This window comes from Manis javanica, chromosome 11, assembly GCF_040802235.1.
Source record: "Manis javanica isolate MJ-LG chromosome 11, MJ_LKY, whole genome shotgun sequence".
NCBI lineage: Eukaryota > Metazoa > Chordata > Mammalia > Pholidota > Manidae > Manis > Manis javanica.
This window is the reverse complement of record NC_133166.1, coordinates 114,756,550-114,768,953: the sequence shown is the minus strand read 5'-3', so window position 1 is coordinate 114,768,953 and position 12,404 is coordinate 114,756,550. Positions and strand designations below refer to the sequence as shown.

Below are 12,404 nucleotides of genomic sequence, written 5' to 3'. Positions count from 1 at the left end.
CTAAGGCTGCTAAAAAGTGCAGGTGGATCCCAGATGCTTCTGCAGCTGCCCCAACAGTGACTCTCCAACCCCACGACTTCAGAGGGGTGGGTCTGCACAAAGGCAGGCCACATGCCTAGAAGAAATGGCAGCAAGGAGGCACTAGGTGAGGGAGGGCTGTGGACCGTCAGTCCCAAGGAAAGGGCCGACCATGCTCCGTAAAACTTACAAGAATTTCATGTGCCAATGATGTCATGTCATCCATGTTCAATGACATGACAATTTGCAGGGTATTTCTGACTTCCTTTTGTTTCCTGATCAATTTAGATTTTACTTCCAGACTCAAAAGAAAACTTTCTATCCCCTAAAAACTCATAATCACTCAACACCTAGTTTTTATCCCTCCTTGGGTTGACACAGGAAGCATGCAATACTGACTTTGGAAGGTCTTCTGAGGAACACAGTGTGGCCTTGCTCCTGTCTTGAAGGAACTTAAAATCTGGTGGAGGGGTGTGGGGTGAGATGTTTAGGAAATGATTAAGTAACAAAACTAGATAGCACATGATTAAGTGCACCAAATGGATGGGTAAAGGAAATAGGCAAGTAAGATCTACTCTGCTGGTGAGAGAATAGATGACAACGGATCAGGCTGGGAGAGAGGGATGAACACAGCAGGTGGGGAGTGGCAGTGTGATGGGGAGAAGGATGGAAAGAAACAGACCTCAGGAGGTAGGTGACACCAGGGGCGGAGATGGAAAGAGACTAGGAGCCAGAAAAGGAAAGAGTGGACACCATGAACAAGTCACTACTTACACTCTATGCAAATTTAAATACTGAAGCGTTTTTACTCAAAACTTCCCTTCAAACTAGAGGTCAGAAACACAGTAAATGCTCATAATTGGACATTATAATGTGCCTGACACTGACCTTATTCATTTCGTCCTTAGAGATATTTTTCCTGCTTTACAGATGAAAAACTGAGACTTTGGCGTTTATTAGGCTCTAATAGCTAGTGCCCAGGAGAGTAGACCTTTAGTCTCTGATGCCAAAGCTTTTTAACCACAATGTGCTACCTTACAGGGGACTTTCAAGACCAACTTCTTTCTTTTTGGTTTAGATCTCCCCTGTTTGGGATATCCCTACTTCTTCCTAAACATTGGGAATGCAGAAAAATTGGAAGTAGTTTAACTTAGTTGAGCAGATAGAGTTCCTTTTCACCCACTATAAGTCACCCCAAAGAAGTCAGTGATCTGGATTTTGACTCTTCAGCACTTGTTGGCCTTAACTTTGCTCAAGAATGCAAACATTTGTTAGTATCTTATTAAGACACCAGATTATTCCAGCCAGGGATTCTCTTCTCAATGTTTTTAGAAGGGATCTTTCTTTCCTCCTTCCCATCTGCCACTCCTCTCATCTCCCTGCAGCTGCAGTTGAAGTCATATAGTTCCTAATTCTAGCAGCCTTTTTGGTGAATCCCCCAAGCTCTATTCTCCTTGAAAATGGCTCTTTTAGGGCAAAGCAGTGAGTCTCTCAATATGCCCTTGACAACCAGATCCACTGTGTTTGTGGGGGAATCATTAGCCATCATAGCTCTCTGTTACCCTGCACATCTGCTTTCGAATATTAACAAAGCCTGCCTGTGGAGAAACCATTGTGTATATCTGTTTAAATGCCATTTCCCCCAGTGCAGACTAGTTAAATGGCTTTCAACTGGAAAAGAGCTGGTTGCAATCTGACAAACCTTTACTTGCAGTCCTGTTCAAAATAAGTTACTAATACTGTTCTTGGAGACCTCTTCTCTTAGATTTCCTTCCAGTACACCCACCTCAGTTTAACCTGTAGGAGGCATGTGTCTGCTGAAGATTAGCAACTTAATGTTGAGGGTTTATTACTTAAGGGGCTCTGGACCTTAAGAAAAAGGGCAAGATCAAGTTTGAACCACTGCTAGAGACCCTCTCTCTCTCTTCCCCCCAAGTATCCCATGGGTTATAGAGATGAGGTGGAAGGCAATAAAGCTGTTTATTTTGCAAATAGCAATGAGGCCCGACACTTACTTAATCTGACAATGGTAAAAGTCTTTCTCTCCTACTTAAAAACTAAACAAGCTCCTGCCTTTCCTATATATACAGAGAGCTGGGGGGCCTAAGGGACCATGTCTGGTGGCGCCAGTGTGAAAGATTGGTGCCTTTAAAATATATTTTTACTATAGTCTGAAAGACTTAAAAAGGCTTTAGACCCGACAAAGTTTTGGTGAAGATCTTATCAGTGTTCTGAAAAATCTAAGAAGTCTGAACAAAACTGATATCAGAAAAAAGAATGCTTCCCAGTGACTGGAATGTAAGACGGTGATACTATATTAACAAACCTTTTGTTGTTTGTGAGATGTTGCAGTCTACTGTCGCAGAGCACGGGACTCTGCTCTGTTAGAATGATCATGCAAGCTATTTAACCTTTCTATACTTAAATGTTCTATCTTTAAAATGAGTGTGTAATACTAATGGGCACTTCAGCTTGTCTTCTGAAGATGTTGTGAAACGTAGAGAAGCTCTATAAAACTCCCTGTTTGCATGTAGAAAAACCTCGTGTGGTAAAGAAGAACACCTTGGGTTTACATAGTACCCTTTCCCTAGAGTTCAAACCCTGATAGCAGTAGGAGCTATCTATTTCAATTGTTTCTCTAAAACCCCTCCTGAAAGAGTTGCAGGTTGTTTATGGAAGTTGAATGACGCACGCCATACCCTTCCCCTCCTATATCCCCAGATCCTAGGAATCAGGTTAAACAGTGGGAAACCAAGGCAGGAAGGAAAAGATCTGCGTGACTGACACCTTCTCAACTAGAGTGAAGTGAAGGCAACAGTGCCGACCCGGATGCATAACGCCCAAGCCACAGCCCTTTATGGGATTTACAATTTAAACGGGCCCCAGAGCACGAGATTGCTGGGGAAATGCCCTGATCGCGGTCGGGTTGCTCGCATGGCTTCGCTCAGGTACCTGTGGCCCGACTCCGTCGACGTCCCCGGCCCGCTAAGCCCGTCGGGCAGCTGTGGAGCCGCGGAGTCGTTCGTGGGCAGGGCCGGCGCGGCTCGGGCGACCGCTTCCCCGTCGCTGACCCTCGCGCGAAGCTGCGTGCACCGAGAGGAGACATCTTCCCGGCTGGGCCTCCTGCGCCCGCCGCGGCCTGGGGCAGCGGGGTCGGCCCGGGGGCGGCCGGCTCACCCCTCCATGGGGGGCGCCCCGGCTCGCCGGGGGCGGGGTCACGTCCCACCCGGGCCGCCGGGGGCATCGGCGCGGCGGAAACCTGAGCATGGCCGAGGAGCGGGGGCCTCCAGGGCCATCTCCCGGGTGTCTGGGGCCCGCGGTGGGCGCACCGGCCGCTGCCGCCCCCAGGCCGTCGCGGACACCACTTCCGTGCCTAGTACCTGTGGACGCCCTTGTCAAGAGCTTGGAGTTCCCCCGGGGGAGCCGAACCCAGGACAGACATGCTACTCCCGTTTCCTGCCCCTTCGGAGCGGCGAGGAGTGGGTGAGGCGGGGCCGGGCCGCTGCACCGAGGAGCCCCCCCGAGCCGAGGACGGACGATCCCCGCGGCGGGGGCGCCGGGGCCTGCCCGGGGATGGTGGGCAGGCTGGCCTCGGCCTACCGGCCGGCGCGCCAAAAAAGGGCAACCGGCGGGAAGGCGCCCCTTGCCTGCGTCCCCCGCTCTGGGCAGACCCAAGCGGGGCGCCCAGGTCGGTTAGCGCGGCCCAGCGGCCTGACCCCGGGAGACCTCGTTTTGAGGCGAGCAACGGCTTTCCTGGCCCAGGCCGCCGGTCCTCAGGTTGTGTGACTGTGACGAGCCGACAGGGGTAGAGGGTGGTTGAGAGGAAACGGGGCACTTCTCCCCACCGCTGGGTATCTGTGTGTGTGTTGTGCTTTGTGGGGGGTGGGGGGGTCGGGGGTCACCACCCTCCCTGGAGAGGTGGGGGAGGGCCGCCGGCGCAGCTGGCCAACGAGGGGCGGGATCAGACTCGAAGTGTGTGTTAGGGCGACGGCGTGTGGGGGAGAAGGGGGAGGGCGCGCGCGGAGGAGGATCTGTGGCCTGCGCGCAGGCGCGAACGGGCCCGGCCGGAGCATTGAAGGAAGGCCGGCGGAGAGCGGGGGCGGTGGGCCGGCGGGAGGGCCGGCAGGCTGACGCGAGGTGGGGGCGGGGAGCTGCGTCGGCGTCTCCGGGCGCGGGCGATTCGAGGCCGACGCATTCGCGCGTGCGCGTGCCAGCGAAGTGTCCGCGTTAGAGGGGAGTGACGCGTGCGCGTTCACGTGCGCCCGGGAGAGCGGTAAGAAGCGGAGGGAAGCTTGAAGGGGGGTGAGGGGCTGAGAGGCAAGTCGGAGGAGGGGTAGAGAGGCGGCGCCTGCGCAGTGCGCCTCGGAGGAGCTGTGTGTATGTGAGAGTCTGACGGGTTCAAAATGGCGGCGGCTGCTCCAGCGGCTCCTCCTGTGTGAGGGAAACAACACCCCTCCCCGGCGGCGGCGGCGGCGGCGGTGGCTGCGGCTCGCAGAGCACCTTCCCAGCGGCTGGGCCTGTCGCCGCTCTGTCTATCCTGGGCAGGGGGCGCTCCGGGAGGAGGGGCAACGCCAGGGGGCCCATTCCCTGGAATCCCTCTTCTGCGACTGGGGAGTAGCCGGGGGCTCGTCCCGCAGCGCGGAGCCCGGGCTGAGGGGGAGACGCGAGGGGAGCCCGGGCCCCCAGCCCGGCTCGCCGCGCCGCTCCCGCCCTCTCCGCCCCCCGGGGCCGAGGCCCGCGTTCCGGGGGGCCGGGGCGGCGCGGGGAGCCTCGGGCCGGCCGGTCTCAGCTGATCGGCCGCCGCGCCTGTGCTCCGGAGGCGGCCGGCGGTTGCTTGCCGAGGGCACGGCGAAGAGGGCGCTCCCCGCGCCTGGGGCTGGCCCGGGGCTCGGTCTCGGGCTGCTGACCGCTGGCCCGGGGGAGGCGGGGGCACCCGAGGCTCGGCGCCGAGGGGTCGTGCTCCCCTTTCCTGACGCCTCCGACTCCCGGTTTCCAAAGCCAGAAGAGGTTTGATTCAGCAACTGTTTCCTCTTTTCCGGGTCGCTGTGACCCTATCTGAATACTGGTTTGATCCACGGAAAAGACCGAAGACGACGTTTGGGATTTAATTTTTCCTCAGTTTTTGGAATTTTTTACTTCTCACTTGGACAAGAACTCACGAGCAAAATCCCCGGTGAGATTCCCCCGCCTCGCCCCACCCCCCTTGGAAGTTTGGTTCGCTGTGTTATCTAAAGACTTAATGTAAAGTTTCTATTTCTTTTTCCGATGGGTAAATCATTGAAACCCCTTTCCCTGGGGGAGCCCGGCGAGATTTTTCCTTTCCTGCCCTGGTTGTTCTCAATCCCGGTGGTCCTCCTTCAGGGGGTGCAAACACGGTTTCCCCCCCGACTTGGGTGAGGGCTTCCCCCAGGAGGGCTCTGCCACAAACTGCTCTCGCGAACTGTGTCATCGGCTCCTGTGGTCTCGTAGCAGTTTAAAAAGGATGCTATTAACGAAGTTGTAATGTAGTTACAGAAAGGAAAAAAAAATATGCATTCCCCATGGAAGCCATTATCCATGAGAATATTCAGAAAAAAAACCTTTCTTGGTATTATGGATCGACCGTCGTCGTTTCGGAAAAGAGTTATCTGTAGATATAGAATCGTTTATTACTTGATCCAAAACGATCTAATGGAATTTTTGTCCCCGATTTGCAACTCTCTTGTTTGTTTCAGAGTTGTACAGTCTTGTGTTGGGGTGGAGGGTTGGTTTGGGAATGAAAAAGGTCTTGGTTGTCTAGAAAGGCAGGCGACGACTGTGCACGGATTTACCAGAGGGCTATGGGAAATTATTTGTAGTCTTTACTTAAATCGTAAAGATTTAGGATTTCTTGTCCTCTTTATATAGTTAGTCTGTGCTCTCATTTACTATCAGAGAGAGAGAACTAAATTTGCTTAGGATCTGGATCACTTCAGTGCCTGCTTCACCTGGTCCGCTTTCTAGAGATAAAAGTCCTGGTGTCGTGTCTGTCTCACTGCCCCGCAGCCCCGCTTTTTTTTCTTTCGGCTGATGCTGCCGTGAAGGGGAGCCTCACTTACTGTGATCCCGTGGGGAGAGACAAGTGGTGCGGCCCGTCCGCAAGGAACTGAGACCAACATCTCTTTTACCCAGGCCTCAGACGGTTGTAGTGTGATTAATATTTATCGTGACAGGGAACCACTTGCCCACGAACAGAGAGGTCCCAAACTGATGCGGAGAAACCAGATTTTTCAGAGAACCTTTAACTTACACGTCTTAAATACTTGTTTCCTTGAAAAGAAAGCTTGAGTTTGAGGGTGAGTTCTCATCTCTGCTCATATCATTATTTAGTGTTGCAATCTGGTTCCTAAGAAGGAAGAGGAAGGCAGCCCTGGAGTGGTTTCTTTACAGTAATTTCAACAGAAGAGTGAGAGATGGAACCCGAAGAAGAAAGGATTCGTTACAGCCAGAGATTGGTTAGTATTTTATTGACTTTTTTTTTAAATTTTGAAGCAGAATAAATATTTGTTTCCATTTGTGAACAGTACTGTGATTAAAACTTTTCAAGTGGCTTTTCTATGCACCACAGGAGAGAGAAGATATGTTAATATCTCAGTTTCTAGGCCAAGCAGTAAGAACCTTAATATTCATGCTGTTTGGAAATGGAGTTACATATAGCCTTTAAGTTATTTAGAAACCATTGTAAATCAAAAGATTTTGTGGATTACACTGTGACAAAGATTCCTGATTTTGTAATATTGATGCTGTAATAAATCTAAAGAAGTTAGATTAGCTTGCAAATTTTAGAGGGTAAGAAATTTTTGAAGAAAGGATAGTTCTGTATATTTTTTCAGATTATGGTGTGCCAGTATTTGTGGCTTTGAGCAGAACTATTAATTTTTTTTTTAACTAACACTGATAGGGATTGGTTGTGAAAAGATATCATACTGGATTGTAGATAAAGTTCTGTATTTTGGGAGGGATGTATGAGATACATCTTGGTGAAAGAAATTTTTACATAGTAATGATTTGGAGGGAATTAGCTTGTATGTATATATGAGTACTTTCTTCTTTGGGTCCTGTTTACTTCTCAAGATGTCCCTATTGGAGTTTAAGAATTTGATTCTTGTTTTCCCTAATCAGAGAGCTTTATTAATATTCTCACTATATATTCATTTCAAAAATTTGAATTTGTATTTGTACAGTGGGTATGAGGAAAGTCACAGAATCCTATTTATTATGTAAAATTGACTGAACTGAGGCCCAGAAGATTACTGAAGGAATTTATGGTGGTTTTATTTGGCTTTGTTTTACACTGAGTTTGAGGAGAAAAGAGTGATTCTCTAATTCATTTTCTGATGATCTCCACTCTTTTAGAGAAAAGGTTACTTTTTTTTTCTTTTAATGTGATTGTTGAAAAAGTGTGGAGTGCATTGGCAAGTATATCCATTAGGCATATGTTCTGGCAATCCTTATTTCAGAAATTCGCCTCTTGTCTCCCAATCCATGTGTTGAGATTATGATTCTTTATCTCTAGTTTCTAGAAATAAACTTCATCAGGAATGGAATCTTGTATATTTAGGATTTATTTTTGTTCTTGACATTTCTTGAATTAAACTTTTCTTTGTGAAAAGGAAAGAAAGAGGATGCTGCAAAATTCTCTTCCCAGGTAGTTATTGCTATATGGAATTTATTTTTAGCCCATCAAGCTTGTAGAATTGTTGAGCTGTTATGTAAATAACTGAGGGTTCTTGGGTTCCAGTCCATCAAAGGAAGAACCTTTTTCATTCAGCAAGCAAAAGCTTTCATATTTTTTAACAAAGTAGGGAGGTAGTGGTAAGGAGATCCAAGGAATCTGACTTTTGTCCTGGTAAGGTTGTTTTTTTTTTTTTTGTAATTAATTGTGAAGTGATTACTACTTGTCACACCATTAACCCTTTCCTTATCTAGCATATTTTTTTCTTTTGGGGCATGTGTTGTAGCGGTAACATATGTAAGAGGGTATATCACATATTTGTGGGGAATCTATAATTTGGGTAAATCTTGAAGTTTAGGGTGACTGATGACTGTTTTCCTTTCTAAGAGTACATGAAGAAATTATATCTGAAGTGTAAGTCCATTCCATAATACAGCTTTTGATATGAGAGCATATTGGTGACTTATTTAAGTGGCAGTCTGCTTAACAAACTTAATGTTGCTATGGTGAGTGCTCATATTACAGCATTCTCTGTTGATCATCTTAGATCATATTTGAGGAATTTTAAGACTAACATAAAGGTATAGAGGCTAATTTTATAGTAGTTAACTATTTTTTAACACTGTATCTTTAAAGTAGGCCAAAGTATAGAACTTAATTTTGTTTTGCAGCTATTGACTATGGAACATAAAATTTGTAAGAGAGACAAAATGACAGGTTTACTGATTTGACTGAGTGATTAAAAGTTTCTGTGGTCTCATACAATATGTATTGGTCAAATTGAATTTATTACTTTGAGTTTAGTGTTACTGACCTGACTGACTTCCATGTTTCAGGGGACAAAATCTAAATAAATGGTCATTCTTCTATGACACCTTCAAAATAACCTCTTGGGAGAGAAGACATAGTACCAGTATCAGAAGTCTGAGTCCGAACTCATTTTAGAGCAAGAGTGACTTTTTTGTATTCAGAATGCTTTACGTATCTTAAAAAAAAGAAGTTGTGTTTTTACTAACAAGAATACTAGTAGTGATTAAATAGATCCTCTTAATGCTTTTTACTGACATAGCTGTTTCAAATGCATAGGTTGAATTTCGTAAATTTTGATACACTTCCTTCATGTTTTGTGACAGTCATTAAAAAAAAAAAATCAGAAATAGTTCAGAAAAAAATTGGCTTGTCTTTTGCCAAACTATTATTTACCTATTCCATGTGGAAGAAAATGGTACCTTTGAAGATGGTGTGTATTTGCAGATTTGGGGCATAAGCTCCATTTTCTGAAACTAGAATACTTATTTTGCAGTGAAGGAAATGGTAGTGTCTGGGTAAACATGTTTGACTTTTCTTAAGCAAGACAGATTTTTTTTTTAATGAAAAGATTAGTAGTTTTATGTATGTATTACTAGAGCAAAGCTAGATAGATCTCCAGGGCAAGTTGATACAGTTCAAGAGAGGGATAAGAGCTTCAGTTTTGGTGGCAGGTGGTTATTTGGTTGGTCTGAGGTAAAGATGATTATTTCTGTATATCTAGTAGATTTAGATAAAGGATCTTATCTGAAATTCTGAGAAATATTGGCAGGTACTAAACCTGGAACTTTTTTTCCTTCATTTAGTTTCATGAGCCATAGTATTGGTTAGATGTTTGTCACTGTCCATGTGTGTTTAAATGTTCAGAATGTCTTACACTTTTTAAATCTGAAATGTTAGTTGAATCCTTAGCAGTTGTAATTGATGATCTTTAGGTTTTTGAAATCACACCAATCCTGAGTAACACTTATTGTTACAGAGGAAATCAAGTGCAAAATAAGATTTCTATGTAGTATGATGACCTTCAGTTTTAACTTGGGACTTTTTTTGGTTTTATTGGGAAAGATGACCTTTCTTATAAATATAATGGATTTTAATATCTGCTCTCAACCTGTAAAGTATATTGTACATGAGTTACATTTAGTACGGAAGAAATTTCACTAGCCCCTGCCAAAGGCAATTGTAGAAATAAATCAACACCTAAGTCAGTCTAAATTAAAGTCAAGACCATATACTTCAGGTTAAAAGAACTTATGTGACCTGAGTATTTTTTTCTCTTGAATTCATGTAAGCCTTCTAGCTTTGTCTGAAGGGGAAGATGACTCTTTACTTGAGAATTCAGTTTGCTTGTCAATCTTGATGAGATTAAGACATTTTCTGAAGGATGTCATTATACTATTGGATGTTAAATCCTGTTAATGTGCCTTGTATATGATTCTCTCTGAAATAGCCAAATAATTTATCTGTCCAAGAAATGGGGTGATGATATTCTCACCTTTTTGGGGGGGTCTCCCCATATTCAGCATCAGTTACCAGATTATCCCTTTTGCAAACATTCCCTCTTTGAATGACCCTACTGTAAGGTCTTTCTGACCAGGAACGGACTAGGCAAAATAAAATCCTAATTTTAAGGCATTTTTTCTCTAGCATGAAAGTATACTGTTAACAAGAGAAAAATTACAGGTAGTCTAAATTTTTGGGTTTGCTTATTATAATAATTTCATTAGACTTAACCTTCAGTCTGTGTTGGTGGAAAAGTACATTGTTATGGGTGTTGGAGCCTCCTTCCTAATTATGTAGGAAAAACTTGCTGCCCATTTTTGGGTGATTCAAAATGCATATAATGAGAGAGCTAATTCTTTATTCTTATGTGTCAGTTTTCCAAGTAAGCTGTATTTTGGGGACCCAAAATAAGGGCTGTACTTAAGCTCTATCACTTTGTTTTATTTTGCTGAGCACTAATCACTATTACACTTCAGTTCGTGTTGTTTGTGCCTATCTCTCCACTGCAGTGTAAGCGAGCTCCTTGCGAGATGGGACTTTTTGTTTATGGTGTATGCTGGATGCTTCAAGCACGGTGTGACACACAGAAAGTGCTCAATAAGTAACTTCAAAAAAAGAAAAATACAAATACTCAGTCTACAATTTAGAAGGTGCTCCATAAGTATTTGTTGATATTGTTGAAAGCCCTGATAAATACTTTTCTTAGCTACCAGTTTTCTTGAGTGCTAGAAATAGGCCACTAGAATGGAGGAGAGTTTGATGTGCAGGGATGAGCAAAATATCTCAAAGTTGGGTCAATGTACATAAATATTAGAAGATCTAAGGTATAACAAATAAAAATTAATGCTTATTAGCATACTTGCCAGATGAACACATTTATAGATTTGGGGGTATAATTATAGTATCAGAACAACAAAAAAAGTCTAGTTGACTTTAAAAGCAGTCTGAATTTTAAGTTCTCCTATCTCTAATCTTGTTCTAAACTCTACATCAAGGTTTTTGTTGACTTTTAGACAACCTTGAAGTTGTGAAGTTGCAAGTGATGGTGTTTGTGTTACCTTCAAGACTTGGTTTGGCCATTAAGTCAGGGAGTTGACATTTTTACTATATACCATGCATATACATAATATTATTTTATGTCCTTTTTTTTCTTCTTGGAAAATAAACATCCTTAATCAGCTTTCATTAATTTGCTCTGTTTAATCTCATTTTTGGAATAATACTGTATTTTTGCATTGTTCTTTCATATCAACAAAGTTTAAAATTCAAAAACATTTATATGTGCCAAGTACTAGGCTCGGTTCTTTCATATACATTACCTTATTTAATCCTCAGAACAACTCTGGAAGGTAGGTAGGGTATGGTTTTAAACCTTAATTTTTTAAAGGAAATGGAGTCTTTAGAAAGTGGCCTTGACTTGCCCAGAATCACAAAGTTTGGAAGGGGTGGAACCAGACCTTCAACCCACTGTTCATTTTTTCACACCATCTCTCTCTTGTGGTGTACTTCATACAGAAAAATGACACCCACTCCTGTTATAGGAAATTGTAGACTGAGTAACCTTTCTCTTTTTTTGAGACTACTTTTAAAAGTCCTTCCCTGACAGATATCTGCTTAACATCCTAAATTCCTAAATGAGATAGCTACATATATTTAACAAGCCGTGTTTGATTTTGCTTTTTACAGAATTGGTACATTCTTTCTTTTTGTGAACATTGAACTTACTGTACTTGAACTATTAAAACAACAGTAATTTTGCAGTTTGTGTATATGTCAAGCCCTTTATGCATGCCACTCATATCATTGTTTTCTGTTTTAAATTTTAGGTTCTTGAGGGTTTTCTCTATCTGTGAGTACTTGGTAAAAACTTAAGCCATAAAGATAAAAAGCAGCAGATAGTGACCAAATGAATGGTTTTGGCAAATACAGTGGTGAAGGCCTCCTTCAGGTAGGTAGAGAAGAGGAGGGAAGAGGGTGGCCTTTTAGGAGGTAAAGACAGCATAAGCCTTATTTATGGAGTGGGAAGCCTTTAAAACCTATACTGAGGACATCCATTAGATTAGTAGGGCCAAAGTAGATTTGTTTTGGAAGGTACTGTTGACAATGTTGGGAATGCATTTTAAATAATTATGAAAGCCAGGTATGGAAAATAGAGAACCATTTGAAATTGTGGTTTGTCTTTAATCAAATAGTAATTTGATCAGAGTGGTATTTTAGGACTAGTATTTTTACAATTTCAGGTCAGGGAGGTGGCTAGAAGGATATTGAAACAGTTTATCTCTTGAGGTGATATGTATCTGAATTCTAGGACAATCACTCTTAAAGTGTGGTCCCCTTACCAGCAGCAGCATAAGCATCCTCTGGGTATCTGGGAACATACTGG

The 12,404-nt window shown here is 44.1% G+C and overlaps 1 protein-coding gene across 6 annotated transcripts in view; it reads left to right on the top strand.

Annotated features, from left to right (window-relative positions):
- The first annotated feature begins 4,135 nt into the window (after positions 1–4,135).
- The window catches only part of KDM2A (lysine demethylase 2A), a 117,199-nt gene continuing 108,930 nt past the window's right edge, over positions 4,136–12,404 (top strand). For 2 of the 6 annotated variants that reach the window (XR_005055071.2, XM_036995236.2), the window contains exons 1-2: positions 4,315–5,191; positions 6,367–6,491. Coding sequence is in view for 3 of the 6 variants with exons in the window: in XM_036995236.2 (XP_036851131.1) it covers positions 6,450–6,491 (42 nt within the window). In the remaining 3 variants the exon portion in view is untranslated. Of the gene's footprint in view, positions 4,292–4,314; positions 5,192–6,365; positions 6,492–11,847; positions 11,970–12,404 lie in introns of those variants that run through there. The other 4 variants (XM_036995237.2, XM_073217492.1, XM_073217493.1 and 1 more) reach the window with 4 other exon arrangements.